The sequence below is a fragment of the Buteo buteo genome, chromosome 7 (genome assembly GCF_964188355.1).
Source record: "Buteo buteo chromosome 7, bButBut1.hap1.1, whole genome shotgun sequence".
Lineage (NCBI taxonomy): Eukaryota > Metazoa > Chordata > Aves > Accipitriformes > Accipitridae > Buteo > Buteo buteo.
The window spans coordinates 11,365,022-11,385,379 of NC_134177.1; the positions used below are offsets into that span (position 1 = coordinate 11,365,022).

General features: G+C 45.5%; 1 protein-coding gene across 1 annotated transcript; it reads right to left on the reverse strand.

Annotated features, from left to right (window-relative positions):
* Positions 1-119: 119 nt before the first annotated feature.
* On the reverse strand, positions 120-20,038 carry EIF2B5 (eukaryotic translation initiation factor 2B subunit epsilon). The gene is made up of 16 exons (XM_075031525.1): positions 19,868-20,038; positions 18,431-18,555; positions 17,527-17,712; positions 17,255-17,432; positions 16,097-16,177; positions 15,266-15,343; positions 14,873-15,185; positions 14,106-14,251; positions 13,660-13,798; positions 12,938-13,039; positions 12,191-12,298; positions 11,221-11,311; positions 10,326-10,449; positions 4,864-4,989; positions 3,220-3,330; positions 120-2,148 (listed from the first exon to the last, which is right to left on the reverse strand). Exons 1-16 carry the CDS (start codon positions 20,018-20,020, stop codon positions 2,083-2,085), a joined length of 2,127 nt encoding a protein of 708 aa, XP_074887626.1. The 5' UTR covers positions 20,021-20,038; the 3' UTR covers positions 120-2,082.
* Between the last annotated feature and the right edge of the window lie 320 nt (positions 20,039-20,358).

The following is a 20,358-nucleotide window of genomic DNA, read 5'->3' on the forward strand; positions in this document are numbered from 1 at the left end:
ACATTCCCAATAATTCTCATCATGGCAAAGGATAACAGGTATCATAGGATTTAAGGTTCATCTTTGCAACATACCCCTGTACAAAACCAAACCTCACCCATTTCAGGTTTCTAAGTTCCGAAGTTTTAATAAACTGTTCTCTACTTGTAAACAGTGAGGTCATGAGTTATCACTGAACATTTATACCAATTCAATGCTGTGCTGATTTCCTACCTGCCTATTATGCGCTTAAAATCTCTTGAGAAAAAAGTAGCAATGAGTTATTTAGCTTACCCGTTAAGCCCTGCTCAGGCACGTGCCACAGCTGGAGACATATAATTCAAAGTCAAACAACGCAAACAAGCCGGTAACACCAGCATAGTTTTTATTTGCTCCCTGAATTAAATATTGGCAGATACAGAAAATTCAGATACCAACTATTTCCCCAACATTTACAAGACTGAGTTTGTGATGTCAGAAAACAAAGCACATTTACGCACAATCCTGGCAACTGATAGTGTGAGTGCACAAGATCACCCTGCCTGAACATCAGTTTTTAAGAGGCAGTATCCCTGGTCTCCAGCATCCAACGCTGTCCCCTCACTGACAACTGTGGCACCACGGAACGGCCAAGTAAATATCCTGAGTGGGCAGCTCCAGTGCATTTCCCCGTGCACAGGATCTATTCCATGCTCCTCCTGAAGGGGCAGAGGCAAGGTCAGCGTATCCAACAAATAACCCACCTATGAACAAAAGCTGATTCTCGCTGTGCCTTTTTTGCTGTTCTTTGAGAGCAGGGAAGAACACAGCACAGTGACACTTCTAAGAAAGCTGTTCTTAAAGGCCTTATTGCTGCCACACATTGTCTGTGCTGGCAACAAAGTGCCAGAGGCACACTCATTCCCTGCTGCATGCCGAGTTCTCTGCGGCTGCTGAACTTCACAGTGGGTTTGCAGCACTTTCCCTACTGTCTGAGGGAAGGGAAGTTTTCAAATAAATAAAAGGACATGAAGTAAGCAAGCTTGTATAACTGAAATCATGTGGAAACAAAAAGCACATGCTGTTGAAGGAAATACCATTTGCTCCTTCTCACACTGGAGCAGAACTTCGGAACCTGCATCCTTCTTAAAGCAGCTGGTACAGTCAGTGCCTCCAGAGCAAAACACAAGTATAGTTGGTGCAGCAGGAGGAGCCAGGCACCTCTGCTCCCTTTTTATAAAAAAAAAAAAAAAATAAAGAAAGAAACAGACACTTCTCTAAAACATGTCTGCTAAGCTGGGGACGTACAGAAGACAGATCACATCTAAGATGTACAGTGATCCATACAGCATTTCACTGGCCAGTGCACATCCACTATTAGCTAACCCCCGCAGGGGGAACTGAGCACGTATTATCCCCCGTCCTACAGAAGGGGGAAACACATGGTTTTACCAACTCTACTGTGCAACCTTGTGTTAGATCCTAGCATGGCAGATGGCAAGAGATTTTCCCTTTTGGAAGGATCACAGAAGTGCCTTCTAGGCTGCAAAATGCCTTGGGCATTCTCAGACAACTGCATCTTCTCCAGGCACAGGAACTCCTGAATCCCAGTCCTGCACTCCAGATCCTAATCCACATGCTCCTACTTGCCAACCTTGCCAGTGTCTCTTCAGCAGGAGTTCCCTTAGCTCCAGAAGCAACAATCACTCCAGGTAACTTAGCTGTATGACCATTCTTCCACGACCCCGATGGTTAGATTTATAAAGGCATTGTATGCATTTGCATCTATTTGCTCCCTTTGTGTTAGTAACAAGGACCTCCCAAAAGATAGCTTATAGTATATCATATCCAGGCCCCAGAGGGATTCTAGGTATCACCACCTCCTGCTTTTCCCTTATGGTTTTTGCACTGGGTTGCAACCATCCGACATAAGGTGCCACCGGGCAAGCGAGGGAGGGAGGGAAGTGGCAAAGTCGGGAACACACAACTTAATTAATGATGGGATTGTCAGTCATTTTGATGTCAGGCCCCACATCTACACACCATGCGCTGGCATTGATCTTGCCCTGCCCACTCAGCTCAGAAAGGCAGTGAGAGTGCCTCTTCTCACGCTGAGCCACCATATCAGTCTTGGTCGCCATCAGACGACTCTTCCTCTGCCTCCTCCAGCCACTGGATAAACTTCTGGAGCTGCAGAGAGAAAGAAATGTACTGGGTAACAAGTGACACCATGCCCAACAACTACACTGTGTCAGTGAGCACCACTATCATGCACAAGAGAAAGAGTGTTTCTAGGAAACACAGAGACAGATTGAGGGAGAGAGAGACAAAAGTTTAGATTAATAACAACTGGGATGCCACAGACAAACCCAGACTGATTAGATTCCTTAGGGAGACTCCTCCAGTCAGACAATCCCGACAACACTCAGCAAAAGTTTGAGAATTTTTCAGAGCCTGAGGGAGAAGAGACGACACCTTAGCTAAGACATGTTAGGAACACTCTGCTGGGAAAACCTACTCCCCAAGAAATTGCTATAAAGAAGGCAGCTCATTTTACCTTTTAACTGGGCTCAAATTAGCAGCTGAAAGCACTGCTGACCTATACTAAGAGCTGACTTTGCAAAGGTTTTAAACAAAGTTGGAGTTCTTCAGAGATGGCTTTTTTTCCCCTGCTCCTCTTGCAGATCCAGGGAGGACGACTGGAACAGGGCTCAGCCAAACTACAGCACAAAGTTCTGCCTGATGGAGGGGGGACGTTTATATGCTCCTTGCAACACAAGCCAAATGAAACCACTCAGTACAGCAAACGCTTAGAAATATATGTGAAGGGACTGGTGAGCCAGGAATGAAAGCTTCAAAGGAATTGCATGGGGCCAGCACGCAGGGCATTGGCCTAAAGCCCATTTCAAATGGGTGTTGGCTTAGAGAAGTTGTGCTGCTACTTCAGAAAATGCTGGCCTCGTGCTACAGAGAGCCCACTAGGAACAATCTCCCTCTCTTACTACCTCCATTCCTCATCCAAACAGGATGATTATGGCAGAATGCACAGAAATGTCTGTTCTAGAGAATGAAGTTGTGTTGCTTAGTGTTCAGTGCACGGGTGCGTTACTGGCCTACCATGTAATGGCAGCTGCTCCACAGAAGGCAACAGTGGCATCGAACTCCACTCAAAGTTTTCTTTTAGCAGCTGTTGTGCGTGTATGTGTCTCTCCCTGCCCCCCCAACTCCCACCCCCTGTGTTTAAACACCTTTGGGACTTACCCGCTGGTTTTTACGAAGCTGCTTTCCCTTGTCAGATGTGTCCCGCAAAGAGAACCAGTTGAGAATTACATCTTCTTCCAGAATTTCCAGCTGGTAAAATGTCATCAACACCTGCATCAATTAGAAAAGAGCAACAGGGCTTTCTATAAACTCTTTTGGGGCTAGCTCATGTCCACAAAGTTTGCACATAATCTGTGTCTCCCAGCTCCATCTTCAACAAAAGGCACTCAGTCTACTTCATTTTGCTTTTATTGTTAAAAATAACTGTGCTTCTCCTACCAAGCCTTATGTTCCTGACAATTAGATGCTATGACACTTAATAAGTCAAAGTTCAAGCCCCATTGGCTTTAGCTCTGTGGATACATAGAGAGCTGTGGGCAACAAAGGGCCGCAGAGGGTGTCAGTTCAAGATGTTACTCAAGTTCTTTTTTTAAAGCACCCCAAAACCCATCTCCAAAGCAGATCTAACAAGCAGCTCTTACACAGGCCCACATACGCACAACAGCGACATGTGCAGAGAAAAGCATGAATCTATCCAGCTCTTCCCCAGGCTCCCTCCTCCTGCCAGTTCTCTCTTAAAAGTGCCTTATGGCAGGTGTCAAAGCAATTGGTCATTCATCAGCTCAAACTCCTCCTCAGTACAGCAAGGGTAAGATGCAGTCATGCTTTCTCAGGGTGCCTTTGTGCTCAGGCAGAGCAGGCACTTTGCAGTCGGTCTCCTTGCAGCAGAGCACTGACAAAGCTGGCTGCCAACTCCAAATATAAAATGTCACTTCAATTCCCAGCCTCCAGGGAAACCCAGGCCCCTAGAACAATGGACACATGCCAAACAATTGCTGTAATTCAAGGGCATTTTGGCTCACCAAGACTGGAGCCAAAAGCCTTCAGTTTAAGTGCTTTGCCATTAGCCAGAAGCATTGGTAGCAAAAGTTAGGATTACTCTTCCTTGAGGAACCAAGAGTTAAGCAGGCTCTAAGAGAGCTCTTCCAAAAGTGACAGGGGCTTCCTGAGACACAGCTAAAGGAAAGACTTGCGACCCAAGTCAAATACTCTCAGTGCGATAGGGCAGAAAGAACACAGGGACAAAATATTTGTGGAGGAGGGCAAGGAGGAATATACTGAAAACTCTCAGAAGTGGGGAGATAGGTAATAAGACACATGTCAGCTTCCCTTTATTCCCAGTTTCATAACTAGCTCAGCCTGAATAAGAAATCCCACCCTTATTACCAGCTTTGCTTGATTTGCACTCTAAAGTAGGATAAACCATTTGACAGTTAGATCCCAGGGACCACAGAGACATAAATGAAGTAAAGCTCTTCCTATAGCAAGCCGCTGGCCTGGCCTCTTCCAGGGTCACACAACAAGGGCATCTAGGTTAGAAGCTGCAAAATAATAGCTCTCTTCAGGCTGCATGCTGGTAATTAATACTTACCCTCAGCTGTGCTCCCTCAGAGGCACAGACAGACATACAATTATTATTTTTTTTTTTAAAAGCAATTGTTATAGATGGATTTTCTATACACCCTCTCCACTGAGACCCCAAAATTCTCTCCTTTAAAGCAAACAAGCCTATGATGCAAACAGGATGCATTTCACCATGCATCTAGCAAAAACAGGTCCTCAGAGTTGGGCGTGGATACTCACTTTAGCTATCGACGTGCAGAGACTGTCATGTTCTAGGAAGAATTCCTCAATGGCAAATAAGGCATTCAAGTGATCTGACGCCCGTTTTATGTAGTTCTTAAACAACGGGGTCCAGTTCTTCAACAGCTGCAGAGGAAAAACAGAAGAGTTCCTGAGCTATGAGATGGATGTGTGCACTCAGCCCCGTTTCTCAGCTGTGCTGCACTAAGAAACTGACCCAGGGAAGCATTTTAAGAAACCATTCAGCTGACCACTTTATATATTTGCCCCACTCTGTCCATGAAACAGATGCTATTAAGTTTCACATGTGCAGGTAGGATCTGGTTTTACTAAGCAGCTTTGAGGGTATCCATTAGCTTTCTTGGTTTTGCCTCTCTGGACGGAATACTAGATTATCACAATAAATGTGTTTAATGTGGTACTCAAAGAAAATCACTTCACAGCAGACTGATAAGGAGAGGTACACACATGCTACTCAAATCTTCCCCCCACAGAGCAGCTGACATTTCAGTGGAACTTTCCTTCAAAGCAGAAGAGCAAGTATGAAAAAAAAGAAAAAGATAGTGCCAGGATAATTACCAGCTGAGTAGAAGTGGACAGTGCAAAATAGCCACCCCTAAAACAGGAACGCAGTGGAGCAGCCCCTAAGTGCAAGTCACACGTGTGCCTGCAAGTTTGTTTGGATCCTGGAGTCTGCTGCAGGGAATGGGTGGGAAGGATGAAGGGCAAGAAGTTGTTACACTATTAGCTGATCTCAGTTCTCTCCTCCAAGGCTTATTTTTTATGAAGTCTTTAGTTTAATGATTTTGGTGCTGCCTCTTCAAACAGTATTTCTGTCCAAGTCCCCCACAGCTTTTTCACTTGTTGTACATATCTGGAAGGCAAGCAGCAGGGAAAGCTCTGCAAAGCAGCACAGAATGACCTGAATCTGGGATAGAAGGTAATAAAGATACTTAGACCCCCATCCATTACAGTTTTAAAAGGTATCAGAACTAGGATAAGATACAAAAATTCCTCATTGGCCACATCGTGACCAGACCATCTTACAAAAACATTGCAGGAAATTAAATCAGAGTTCCACATCTTTTTAAATGGATTAACTCAACAGCAGGCATTCCTGCAACTACATCCCTGGCATGCCCATACAGATACACTGTTTTGCTGTGCCTTCAACAGGGTCTCCTTACAGAACACATCTGGTCTGTTTTGAAGTGAAACAGGTAATTCACAGGGGCTTGGGGTGCAATGAAGAAACTCTGAGTCACCTATATTCAGGGTTAATCAGCATTATTCTGTCCAGGACAATTGTTAACAGGCAGTAGCCCTGCCAGACGGAGAACTCCAGGACATAGAGCAGAGCTAGAACCCAGGCTAGCGTGGACTACCAAAGATAGCCTGTATTATGAAACAGTGCTCAACTACTCCATAATACTACACTCCATCACCTCTTCAGACACATTTGCTATGCAACCATGCTGGAATTTGCATGCCTCAAGCAGAAACAAAGGGGATTAGTACAAACAAACTGATCTGTATAGTAGTACATTGACTGGCTCAAGGAACAACAGTAACAGCACAGAATGATCCTAATCATCATGGTATCACAACAAAAAACTGAGGGTTGTATGGCATATTTCCAGAAAGTATTTTAGCCTTTAGCAAAATGCTTAATCCTAAAGACTCTTCCCTCCTCTATAAGCATCTCCTGCATTTTTATTATCCTTTGGAAATACTCACCTCAAATGTAGTAAAGCTACTAGCAAGTTCCTTCCAGGCTAAGAAATATTTTGTAATACCTTTCTGTTAATGCCTTTAAATCCTAAGTGGGCACAATTCTAACCAGAAGCTATTGAGTTTCTGAAAGCAAGTTATTTATAAAGAAAGCAGAGCTATAAACACTCACAACCCCAGGACTCAATCAAGTACGCCTATTTCTGGGAAAGGGAAAGAAGAAAAAGTATACCATCTCAAGTCGAGAACATGCACTGTACTGTAAATGGTGCTAATGGGGAAAGTAGGGCTCAGCCTCACACAGCCCCTAGCAAAAATACACTTATGAGCCTGTATGACCGGAGAGGCTGTTTTGAGAGTTTCATGAAAATCTGAACTGGGGAACTGGAAGCTTGCAATTATTTTAGATTGAGTAAAAGACTGAAAAATGTGAAGATACCTGACAAAGAGCCCTATGGACAACATCATAACTTTCCAGGCTTTGACTCTACCTGGGTAACTCCTCAAAACAATCTACAGTATGCAAAAAGCAATCAAATTCCTCTGACAGGTCGATTCATTTTATATCAGATCTGGTCAGTGATGCCGTATCAACTTCAAAGAGGTTTGTGATCCACTTTTCTTTTTCCAGAAGAACAGTCTCGACACCAGTCCTGTTCTACCCTTACCTCCAGCACAGAACACCATCATGAAGTACACGCAAAGCACAAGGGACAAAGCTATAATTACAACCTGTTACACCGTAACAGCATCTGTGCTGATCACCACGAATTGTTTCAGTGAAAGCAGAGATCCATTTTGTCCCTGAATAAGTGATCCCATGTTGTGTTCACTTGCATGACATTACAAAAGAGTAAGGCTCCCTAACAGAAACCTGAAGAGGTGCACCACACATGCTAGCTGCTGGGCAGCAGTGCAGGCACTGGCCAGCTCAGCAAACTGAACAACTATATTGCCTCCCCCAGCACCTTTTAGACATCCTCACCTACATAACCTTTTTGATGCTGCTTCAGTGACAACAGAAGCACAGCCTTCAGTTTATCAGCAGCTTCAGCCATGTTTGCTAAAATCATGTCTACAGTTCTAGGAGAGGTCTGGTTTTCTGTACCACCTCTGCTTTATAACTTGTACAAGAGCCAAACAAGATGCCTGACATACATCGAACTGGACAACTCTATTTCTCAACCCTCCACGTTTCATCTGAAAAATACCCATGGGCATATCCTTTACCGGATGCTTGTTTCCTAAAATTGCTGCAACACTTAAGAGCTTCATGCTCGGGGGCCAGCACTTCAGAGCACATACTGTGGTTTCCAAGTCAAACCATACATCATAACTATGGCATTTCTACAATTTCCCCTCCTGAGGTGTCTGGGAGTGCTCTACCATCACTCTTACACAAGCAACCCATCTTCCTTCAACATCTCTTAGTCAGAGTTGAGCTACAGAGAGAGTGAGAAACATAAACCAGTTCTGTAAAGGTCAGTGGGCTTCTGATATTCACCACTCTCAGAATGCAAGTATCCCCATCTCATACAAAATAACACTTTGCCACATGTAAAACATCATAAGCAGATCTCAGCCTAATACTGCTATTGACTGAGGCAGCTTTAGCTGCATAGCTACACACTTCAGCTACATGCTTTCACTAGGTACTAACCTATACCAAGCTAATGCTTGGGATTCTCAGGGTGTACGTATTAGTAAATTAATGGAGTGTACTTTTTACTAACTATGGAACCACAAGTTGCAGAAAAGCCACTGTTTCAGATGCTGTACAAACATGCATGTTCTGCCCAAAGAAACGGTCTCTTCTCTTCGAAGCACTGTTGGTAAATACACAAAGCTGCTGTCCAGGAAGACTATCAATGTCTGTTTAATGTCCTTGAAGGCTCGTTCACTACCTCCATTAGAGGCATATCTCAACTCAAACATATTGGGTTATTGTAACAGTGACTACATCACATGTGCAATTGAACATTAACAGTATACCTCACCAGGATACTGCCTTCCTGCTGATTTCAGTACAGAACGCCAGCACAATTCTGCACACAGTAAAGACAGTGAGGCACAAAACTGTCCCAGAGAAGGATTATCTAAGAAACTTCCTGGTTGTTCTTTACCAAGGAGCATCTGGAGAAAGTGGCTGCCATGATGGTCAACTGATTTGACACTTGGCTCTCTTTGATAAATCTAAGGATAATTCGTGTTTCATAAAGGCACATGCCACACAATTCCCTGCCTAGAGAAATTCCACTTGTCCATGACATGGGGCATGGTCACCCTCAACATTACATTTAGATTATTATCGCTTTGCACTAAAGGCAAGTTGATTTGCTGTTTCTGCTGTTAAACATGAGCACCAGCTAGGCAATTACACAAAACATTATGCATTTGTATAGTATCCTTTATCCCAGACTAGAACCTCTTCTGACTGGGTGCTGCAGTGAAGCTCTCCTGTCCTACTCATACTAGATTAGGAGCCCACTCTGGGAGACAGAAAGACATGCTGTATCCTAGCTGGAAAAAAACCCACGACCATCCTACACAGCTACCAACTCCACACAACCTGTTGACTAGAAGTACTGCTTTCCGCTTAGAATCTAACACCTGCTCTAACATTTTCTTCGGTCCTCCTCCTTCAATTCTCTCTTTCCAGGACAGGACACGCTATTCAAGAAAACAGTCTGGAAAAATGAACAAAAGCAAGCAGAATTTAAACAGAGTGAACAGCAAAATCTCACTAAGCCATCTGATGAACAGATCAGTTCACATGGATGTTTCCTACAGAAGGCACCTCCACACTTCCAGGGGATGAACTAAGTACCATGCTTACGCCTACATAAAGAAGAATTAGTTTTCCACCCTTTCCCATCAATTGAAAGCACATACTTCCTCAGAGAAAGGACTATGGGATGTCTAGTGCTCCTCTTTAGCTCCACCTCCTAAAAAAATAGTCCTTCCCAAACATGTGTCAGACCCATTCATTCTGAAAGAGCACCTTCGTAACCTGTAGAGTTTGCAAACTCAAATACATAAATGGGCTATAGCAAAGAGACAAAAATACTACAACAGCTTCAGTTTGGATCGACAAAACCATTAAGATAAGACTGCCTGCTTTTTAAAGCAGATCCTACCCTATTTTGTCCCCCTTAAGTCAGGAAACAGAAATTGCTCTCACCCAATTATACAACCCATCTCTTTAGAGATACAACAGAACTGCGTATCTTTGCTCAAAGACAACAATATCATGCCTTTGCATTTGGCTGGAAAAAAATTGGCAGCAATTACAGTATGCAGACAAGTAAGACCTTGGAAAGGATCCCATTGGGAGAGGAGCGCTCCCTGCTGCCCCAGGGACAGGGCTTATGATGGATTGGAACCGGGTTCCTGGAATGCAAGCCTGTAAAGACATCTCTAACAGTCCCTCTCTTTTCTCTTCTACAAGCGATGCACTTCCACTATCACACAGAGGTAACAGAAACAAAAATAGGTTCTGAAGTAGAGCTCCCCACATCTACAGTCTCAGCTGAGTTCTGTCAAGCAGGTACAATAGTTTCAGTTCACTTATACTTCTCTAGAAGACAAAGAGGCTCATGAACTCAAGGAGTTCAAGTGGCTCCAGGCTTAACCAAAAAGACTTCTCAGCCAGGAACTACCTGGGGCATCCAGACAGACTCCTACACACTAGGAGACAAGCCCAAAGAAGAATCAAATGGAGCAGGACTCACAGGAAGTAATGCTGAGAAATAGTTCTGGGAGTCCAGGTTTGGATCCAGCTGCTGCAGTGGGAACTCCAGGATCACTTTACTGAGCACCTGCATCATCTCCTTCAGGCCAATGTTATACGCATACCTGCGAGGAAAAAGGCAAAACCCCCCAACATTTCACACCATCTGATCTCTGCAGACCACGCCTCTTCACAGAGATACAGCAGAAAATTATTTTCATTTTCCAGACTTGTTTTTTATTTGTTTGTTTGGTTTTCCAAATATTCAGGCAGTAAAACCACCTTGCGTTGCATCAGGCCCTGCATAAGGCCACAAGTCCTGAAAATCTGCTATCACAGTAGAACAAGCTGCTGCAGGGACAGCACCCTCACATTTACTAGAGTGCTGTAGGAATACTGTTGCGCAAAAGAAGGGAAACAGGTTTGTATTTGAGAAATACTACGTAAAAGGCAGTCTGATTATGCATTCTAGACTTGCTGCTGTAATAAGAGTGGACAAGCCACACCACAGCACAGCCCCAGCTGCAGGCAGCTGGTTGAATATTGCAACGCACAGAGCAGCAGCCCCTGCACGAACTTACAGGCAGTCTGTGCCAAGAACTGGCTTGCTCTCTTCAGTCCACAGTTACTTAATAGCAATGCAATCTCTTGTTACAAGAATTGGGGCAGGAAAAGCCTAACCACTGAGGATGCTATAGATGCAGCTGGTGCTCTCCATCAAATCCTGTCATCATTCAGTCATGATCTCTAATCTGCATTTCTCATGCTCTATACTGATAAAATTAATGTTTAACAATTGAATGTGGGTATTCACATGGTTTCTCCTCTTCTTTCTAGATCCACTGTCAAATCCAACTGTTCAGCATAAGGGACAGCATCCCTAAGGGAAAACTCACTTGAGGGAGTTGATTTCCAGGACCAGGTTGTCACAGGAAATGTTTTCTTCTTCACCCCTCTGTAACGTACCCAGAACCTCATTCTGGAAAACTAATGAAGGAAAGGACAGGTAGTTAGACATGAGAGGGAAAAGCATAGATTCTTCAAACTGTTCATTACTGAAGAAACTGTATCCCTAAAGGAAGCATTCTCACACAGATGCCTATTTGTTCTCTGTAAGCTGGCACAAACCCACATCAACTATACTTATGAGTAGTGGAATATAATTCAAATAAAGGAGTCGACCTACTAGATACCATTGATCTATCCACACAAACCAGTACCAAGCTATTTACTTTGGCAACCTTTTAAAAGAGTAGAGTTTCTATTATACTTTCACAATCTAGCCTTTCCTATTCAGACAAATGTCATCTTCCCCTAACTAAAGATGTGAACTCAAACCTAAAATTTATTGGTTTAATTTCCTTTGGGGAGATATTTTAACATGAAAAAGGTGTGCTTTTTTTCCCAATTTGGCTTGAACACCTTTCAAATCCAGGTAAGCTTAACACAACAAAAGAACACCAAAATATATCTGCCAAAAGAGGCAGGTCCTACAAGGACATTTAATTCTCCAGCATGGTTACAGCAGTAAGCAGTCTACACAGGGAAACTCTGCTGAACCTTCACACAATCTCTGAGTTTAGGCAATGACACTGCCATTTAAACAGACAACTCAGGGAGGTCGCTTTCATGACGGCCCAGTGATCAGGGGTGAGAAAGATGGAGGTTCTTTGTCTAGCTTCTTATCCTTGGCTGCCTTGGGTTATCACAAGAGCAACACAGGGAAAGTTAAGGAAGTGAGGTCAGGAAACAAACATATTCTAGACATCTACAAACTTTCCAATACACCTAGAGAATACAGCACAAATCTCACACTCACTGCATGACCTGCAGGCTCACCATACTTCTTAACAGCCCATCTCTCACCTTTGATATCATCTAGCTGAGGGGACGCTGCCCGACTGTCTGGCTCCTCAGAGCCCATGCTGAGGTCACTGTCCGACTCGCTCTCTTCCTCTGAATGCATGGCTGGGCCTGATGAAGAAGAGAAGACACAGCATTCAACACTCAAAAGCTGCAGCTGTCATATGCATGAGGTACCAGGTGTCCCACGGACTTCCCAACCAAGTCAGCAACTATCCGTCCTTGCAAGGAAGCTTCTGCTTACAGGTCCAGATGATTAGATTTGCTGCAGAGGGAATGCTACAGCTGGCACTAGGATAATGGGACTTTTTAAGAGTCTGCAGGCAGACAACAAAGGACAGGGACAGAAGCAAATGCATTTTGCGCAGACTGCTGACTCACGATGGAGCAATGTCAGCAGACGCTGTCACTAGCAGGAAGAAAGCCAGCAGTACCCAGAATAGCCAAAGCATATTCCCTCTAAGGGAGGGCCTGGTATCCCATAGTGCACCATTCACAGCACAGACAGTTGTGTGTGTTAGCATAAGTCAAAGATATAATAAATATCGAGCACAGGAAGAAAGAGAATCTGGTTCACCACTTGCTTTCACCTCTCACCTTGCCTCCACACACATATGTTATCTGGAGCCAGTCTGCTTCACAAAGCCCACGTCTTACTCTGAACACAATTACCAGGGTCCCACTCAGCCACTTTCCCTGACACAGGTCTGTCTGTCCATCCCCAGGTGACTACACTAAACTTTTCCTCACCCCATAGGCTTTGTCTCTGCTCTTCTTCATCCTCTTCATTCTTGTCATCTGCTTTCCAGAGATAGCCTCTGCCCTCTGAGCCTACATCCTTTTTATTGTAACCTGAAAAAGAAACAGTTATTAGGAGGTAGATGTACTGCATCAGCTTACAGGCAAACCTGAAATAGACCAGTATAAACTGCATATTACTGCCCCTAAATATCCTTCAATGAGAGGGAGCCAGGATTCCTGCAGATGCATAGGGATTTCAGCTTTTATCTTCTCACTTGCCTTGACAAGTGACCGACTTACTGCTCCCTACAGCAGCAACATTCATCTGACCGTGTTTAGATCCCTCGACAAACCCAAATTGACAGAAACAGTATTTCACAAGGACAAAGTCCTTGGACACAGTCCAGGTATGAGGACGTAGATCTTGCAACCTGCCTTGAACTGAACATCTCTTCCAGCTTCAGCTTATTGTGTCTTACAAGGCTCCTAATCTAAGAAAAGCTGACTCTCCAAAGATTTTAATACTGGGGTATTGAGGTACATCTCACCGTCCAACTTGAGCCAAATATCCTTGCCTGCCCTACTGAAAATACATGTTCCAAGCTGAATGCAGCACTAAGCTCCAGCCTGGCACTGTAGAGTTTAGAATGGGGGAGGGAAAGACCCCAAAAGATCATGGAAGGCAAAGGCCTCTGCATAGCCTGAGTGCATGGAGCCAGAGACTCTCATACCTTTCAGTTTCACTTTGCTTTCCTCCTTGTTCACACCAGAATCATCACTGAACTGGTCATCATCCTCTTCCTCCTCATCTGGTGGGTGCAGAGAGATCACTGTGCCCTCAGAAAGAGTGATGCCAGGACCTACTACTACCTGCAAATATGTGCAACATACCTTAATGAAGAAATACCCCAATCGCCCCCTTGTACCTCCACCAGCATGGACAACAGCTGCTCCAGACAAGCTGTATACTAACAAGTATAAGTGAAGACATCAGCACTGCTAGATCACATACCGTACTACCCTAGCCAAACAAAAGGAAGAAAAAGATGGGAGCAGTAGCATATCGCCCACCTCTGCAGAAAGGCTTGGAGCAGCCCTGTATTCTGCTATGGTCTACCGTAAGTCTAGTAACCTACCAAGAAAGGCAGAAAGCAGAACAGACATAAATACAGCTCACCTGAGAAGAGAGGACACAGTGGGGCTTTAGCTTTACTTTCTCCTTCACTTCAGCTTCATCGCAGATAACAGAATGGCAGATCTCCACGTTATCTGCTATGTGTACTCTGTCCCAGAGAAAAGCTCCGTCCAAAATTACTTTATCACCTGTTACACATCACCAAGCACAAATATGTTGAGCAAGGCAGTTTGCTGCTGTCCCACACTGCTGAGTCCACTAGAAAGCACCTTACTGAATCCCAATGCCCTTGGTGCATGATGGATGTTAGATGAAAGGTAAAAATTGGCCTTAAGAGGCCTAGGGCCATTTCTTACCCAAAGCTAAAAGACAAGTTTGTTCTCTGCAGAGACTTAACAAGTTGACAGTAGCAACTGACATCTTGGTTTTGCACAAATACAGCCAACTCACAAAAAAATTCCAGCCAAGACTAGGATGAAGGAGTACCAGGCAGCTCACAAAGACAGGGACAGATGTCCCTCATTTGCAGGATGTTGGTGGGTGATAACTCTAGATCAGTAAACATCATGCATTCTCTACTGCTGAAATGACTTATTTGCATGAATTGCCTTCCACCTTTCAGCATCATTATGGTACCCTGAAAACTAATCTATTTCCTCTGCTGGAAAACCAAGCTTTTCTCCTTTCTTCCCATTAGAGGTCAATTAGTACCCACCTATCATCCTCTCTGAGAGCCAAATGCACTTTAAATCCCAACAACCTGTGCCCTTGCCTGGCAAGGCATGCATGTTCCCCATTCTGGTACTCACCTATCCTACAGTTCTGCCCAATAACACTGTTTGTTATGGAGCAGTTGCTGCCGATGACCGTTCCCTGCCCAATGAGTACGTTCTCTTCCAGCACGCTGCCGTGGCCAAGGCTAACATCCACCCCTCGGTAAATGTTGTGTTTAGAATGGGTGTAACTCTGATTCTTGTCATCGGTGAAGTTCATCTCTGGAGTCAAAGGATAAACCCAGCGCCGGATGATGTCAGAGCACACAGCTTCATACATTAGCAGGTTGCATATATGGGCACCATACTCTTCTGTTGTTACATGCATATGGATCTGGTTCCCCAGGACCTGGGAGACAGGCAGGAGCATGTCAGAAGATTCTCTAATGCAAGGTAATAGGATCTCACTTGTAACAACCCGCTCCTTACCTCCTCATTCACCAACAGACCACGCACAAAGTCATCTCGTGTCTGGTAGTCAAAATTGTCTGTGAACAGCTCAGCCACCTGCCAGGAATAAAAGATAAGGTAATAATATAATTAGCAGAAAATGTTGTCAGGGAAGCCAGATAATTAAAGGCTGTTCAGTGGTTCTCAGAGAGCTGAGTTATACAGTACAGGAAAGTGATGCTCTTGCCTTGAATAAAGCTTTGATTCCTCCTGATAGGAGTGTTGACCCTCCCATCTCCTCCTCCTATCAGAGACTGTGAATAGATTCTGGTTTTCAGAAGGGGCAAAACAGTGCTTTAGCATTTCCAAGCAATCTGCACAGCCTCACTTTTAGTTTCAATCCCAAAGGAAGCCTGTAGACTAGCTTTTTCAGATGTGGAAGAGACGTTAGCGAGCCTAGGCTGGAATAACCCTGAATGTTACCCTAACACAGTACCAGCTTGCAAGTACTGACACTTTTCCATAGCATAGCCATCACCTCTGCTCCACAGATGTTACTATACTCGGAAGTGAAATCACTTATTTTCCAGAACAGTTTCATCCTATGCCAAATCAGACAGTCTACCAACGCATCCACTGTCTAGTTCTGCCTGGGCTTGAGCAGCAGATGCCAGATACAGACTGAGCACCCACACAGTCCACAGAGCAGTGCGACTTGATCGCTCAATCTCTCAGCTCAGTCACTGTGCACAACTGAGAGTTCTGGTTTCGAAACCTAGTACACTCAAGCCGAACGCACCCCCTGCACACCAGCAGGACAAAGGGTGCAATGCAGATTGAATTTTGGAGCCTCAGAAGGGCAGAACTCACCTGTGGAGAGCAGATGCTGATATGACAATCCAGCAAGTCATGGCGCACCTCAACGTTCTCAATAGAGTTCTGGAACAGACTCTGAAAGAGGAAAAAATTCAGATGATCTGAGTGCCTTACGCAGTACCGAACCCCAAAAGCCTTCTATAAGCCGGGGAACTATTGATTGAATTATTAAACTACCTGAAGTTCTGAAGATCAGAGGAATCTACAATCTACACTGAAATACAAGCTTAGCAGGCACAGCCTGGTCACACACAGAGCTGCATGTCAGTCAGAAGAGACTGGCCTCATCTTTACACAGTGCAGCTCTCCAAGAAACAGTTTGTACTTCGAACAACCACTGTTCCTCCAAGAGGCTCTTTACCTTAGTTGCTTGGAGCTACAAATGTACAAAGAACATTAATAAATCAAAAGAGGTATTCATAGTTTCCATACCCCCTGCGGATTTCTACAGCTGTGGGTTGTTTTTTTGTTGTTGTTTTTTGCTTTGGTTTTTCCTTTTTGGTTTCCTACAGTGATTTGTGCTTTCAACTGAAGGTAAAAAATAATCTACTGATTACTGATTTGGGGATAAAAATGCCATATAATCAGAGTCTTAGTTCCAAGTTGAAAAAAGAAAAAGATCCATCTATCTCACTGGAGAAAGTGCCTCCACAGGTATTTACAAAGCATTTACTACATTATTAGGTGAAAAGTAGAGGCAGAGATAATAGGAAGTACTACCCCTTGCATGTGCTGTTATTCCTCCCCCCATGCCAGGCTCAGTGCCGCTTCAAAATGGTTTGTATATGATAGCAGTATATGCACCCCAATTTGGGAACCCCTGTGACAGTACAAATCATCCACCCCTCCTTTGTTTCACATGGAGAAAAGGAATCAAATAAAGGCAAAAACTGAATTGTGAGAAATATGTCTGCCCCATCATCATACTCTGAAATGAATCCCAAACATGTGTCCCTGCACAATATCATCAAGCCTCAAATAAAGGTTAAAGGAAAAAAAAAGCCACTTTACCAAGAGTTACTTCCTATCATCTGCTCCTCCAAAAGAAGCAGCAAGCACAGTTCCCCAGCCCTCACTCAAGGAGGACCTCCTCCTTGGGGTGGGCTGCTTCACTACTGCAGCCCTTTTCCACCTGTCAGGTTCCAGACGCACCATAGGAAAGCGGAAGCGTTTCAGCCCCTGTGTTCTCTGGTAGTGAAGGACACGGTTTGTGGCACTGTCCATAGCAATAACAATGTCATCCTCTTTGCACCTGGCATGGTGACCAGGTGAGGACTCCTTGAATATCATCGTCATCACAGAAACATTCTTTTCCATCTTACGACGCAACCTGAAAAAGAAGGGCAGAGCTTTAAAATCACTCTTCAGAGAGTTAGAGCCCAGTCTCAGCAAGCCAGGCAAGCGTACACTCTTTCAACACGTACTTGTGCTCTTCCAGGGCTTTCGATATATTGAAATTGGACACCACATCTCCAGTGACGAGAATAAAGTCAGAACGAACAAGGGACTTGGCATCAACGTCTCGTAGCACATCACCAAGGGAGCGGTACAGGTCAGAAGTCACAAAGCGCACCGTGTTGGGAGAAGTGTGGCGGCACCACTTAGATTTTCTGGAAGGAGAAAAACACATCAGGAAGGCATAAAGAGGATATTTCTATAGAGAACACGCTAGGACACAGTGCTCCAGTGCACGCCACACCTGTAAGTGAATGCAGGGAGAACGCTATTACGAGCCCATTATCGATAGGCTTAGGTATGCTCATTTGCACATAGCAGATGAACTGAAGAGGCTTAGACTTTGAGACTGTAGCTTATGGAAACTTAGGAAACCTGACTCCACTGCGAGCCAAGTTTTGACCATGGAGAAGGAAAAGTTACACACAGCCCAAACTTTTTTCTCAGAAAGCAGTACATCAGGCAGGGAAAGGACTGCATGCTTCTCTTTAGCTTGCAAATCTGCAGCATGCAGAGGCAAAGATGTTGAGAGAGTTGTTTCCATATGCTGCATGGCATACCAAGACAGAGCATAACGCAAAGGGTGGTACTCTAATTTACATGGCTACCCACAGGAAACCCCTGCTTTTAGACAAAAAAAGTTAAATGCCAATATAACTGCAGTCCCAAAACACTCAACCCTTTTAATACACTGCACAACCACACTCCTTCACAGGAGAAATGGTCTTTTTTGAGATGTGCTAGGAGATAACCATTGAAAGGGAATCTCTTGCACACAGTTTTCATCAGAAGGATCAGTAAGACCTTTGAGGCTTGCTGGAGGACAGAAGAATCCTTTCTGTGATAAAACTAAAAAGAGGAAGAGATTCTTACTGTAAATGCTCTTTTATCTCAGCTGACTTCCAGCAGCAGAAAACAAAGGTTTCTTCCACTCCAGTTGCTGTTAGGAACTCCAAGGTATAGTCAATCATGGCCACATTTGCCATAGGTAAAAGAGCCTAAAAAAAAAACCCAAAAATGAAAAACATATGGATAGCTGAACAAATGCTCTGTACCTCAACATCAGCAACAGCCCCTTCCAACTTGAGGATATAATATCATCAGTAGTACCAGAAAAATAACGCGAGTAACTGCTCCGCCACCTTTTATCAAACATTTTTAGAGTTGATCTAAACGGTAAGAGCTAGCTTCTGATTTTCTATAGGGGCAGATCCTCAGTTCAGAAAGGAAGGCATAAAAAAAAAAAAAGTGAAGTTATCACACAGAAAACTCTTTAAGAAGACTCAGATAAATGAGAGACACTGAAAAAAAAAAAAAATCCCAGAGTCCTGATTCCCTGACTCAGGCTTTAACTGTTTCAAGAAAAACCTGTCAGACATGAATATGAAGCCACAGGAATATGACTGTCCAGAATTAAACAAGAAAAAAAAACCCAACCCAACCCACCAACCTAACGTGAAGTGAGTATTCTCTTGACTTGAGATTCAAGCCACACTTTTAAACCGAATTACTGATTCACAACTGAGTGATCTCATACTACTCTTTAATTCATTTTTCGTGCTGTTTTGTTTCAGGCTTGAGCTCGCGTGTATAATTATGACCACCACAAACATTTAATCAGCAAACGAAGCAAGATAATTGTTCAGACCTAAATTCTCCAGAAGCGCTCGTTCCTTTAACATACAGCCTTCTGATCAGGATAATTACAGCGCTTTCCCCATCCACTTTTCTGGCCATATTCTTTTACCCATTACTGCTGGCAAGGACAAAGACTTTGCTCCTTTCCTCTATCTGAAACAAGCCTGCCCAAACCCACTGCTGCTCCTGCATCAGCGACAGACTAAAAGCAAACGGTGCAGTTTGCCTTGCCATATGGAAGAGCGAACAGCACCAACGCAGCAACGAGATCCTCGCTGCCTCTCCAGCGGGGGATATAAACTCTTACAAATGAGAACCGGTCAGAGGCCTCCACAGCGTGGGGGAAAGCGGGAAAAGCCGCGGCGGTGGGGGCTGCCCGAGCCCCGGGCGGAGGCAGGGGCCCGGCAGCACCCCAGGACCTGCCAGGAGCGGCTGGGGGGGCCTCGCCTCCCCCCGGCCCAGCCCGGGGCTCGCACGGCGGGGCACGCCGCGACCCCGGGCCCGACCCTCGCTGCCGGCGAGCACTCCGCCTCTCTTCAGAGGCCTGCCCGCTCCAGCCCCGCCAGGGACGGGGCCGGGCCGGCACAGGACAGGACAGGCGGCCCCAGAGGAACCAGCCCGGGGGAGGCGGCAGCAGGCGCGGAGGGGGTGTGTGTGGGGGGAATTTCTCACCCGCGGCCGGTCTTTGGAGATAGGGAAGAAGCGGCGGTTGAAGCTGTCGGCGACCAGCACGGCCTGAAGCGGCGGCGGCGGCTCCTCCTGCGGGTCGGGCCCGCGGGCCACCCCCGCGCCGGTCCCCCGCCTCGCCGTGCCGCGGGCCGCCATCTCCTCACGCTGCCTCAGCTCCCCCCTTCCGCTTCCGAGTCCGCGCCGGAAGCAGCGACGGGAGCTCGGCGGGGACAGAAGAGCGCCGGGCGGCGGCGCCCCTTCGCGGCCTGGCAGTCGGCCCCGGTCCCCGCCCCTGCGGCCCCGGCCGGCCGGTTGAGCGAAGCCCGGCCCCGGAGAGCCGGGCGGGCCCTGCCGGGGCCCCCGCTCCCTGAGCGTCAGCCAGCCTAGCAGAAGGCAGGGTACGGGGTGCGGGTAGGCGGAGAGGGCAGCTCCAGGAGGGCTTCGGGAGCCCCTCCTTGCCTCCCCAGCCTTTCGCCCCGTCCGGCACCTGTGTG

Excerpts from the sequence above, each read along its gene's own strand:
- EIF2B5 (XM_075031525.1), bottom strand. The coding sequence starts at position 20,020 with ATGGCGGCCCGCGGCACGGCGAGGCGGGGGACCGGCGCGGGGGTGGCC. Across the intron at positions 18,556-19,867 it reads TCTCCAAAGACCGGCCGCGG|GCTCTTTTACCTATGGCAAA; the intron begins GTGAGAAATTCC and ends TTTTTTTTTTAG. Across the intron at positions 15,344-16,096 it reads TCAGCATCTGCTCTCCACAG|GTGGCTGAGCTGTTCACAGA; the intron begins GTGAGTTCTGCC and ends TATTCCTGGCAG.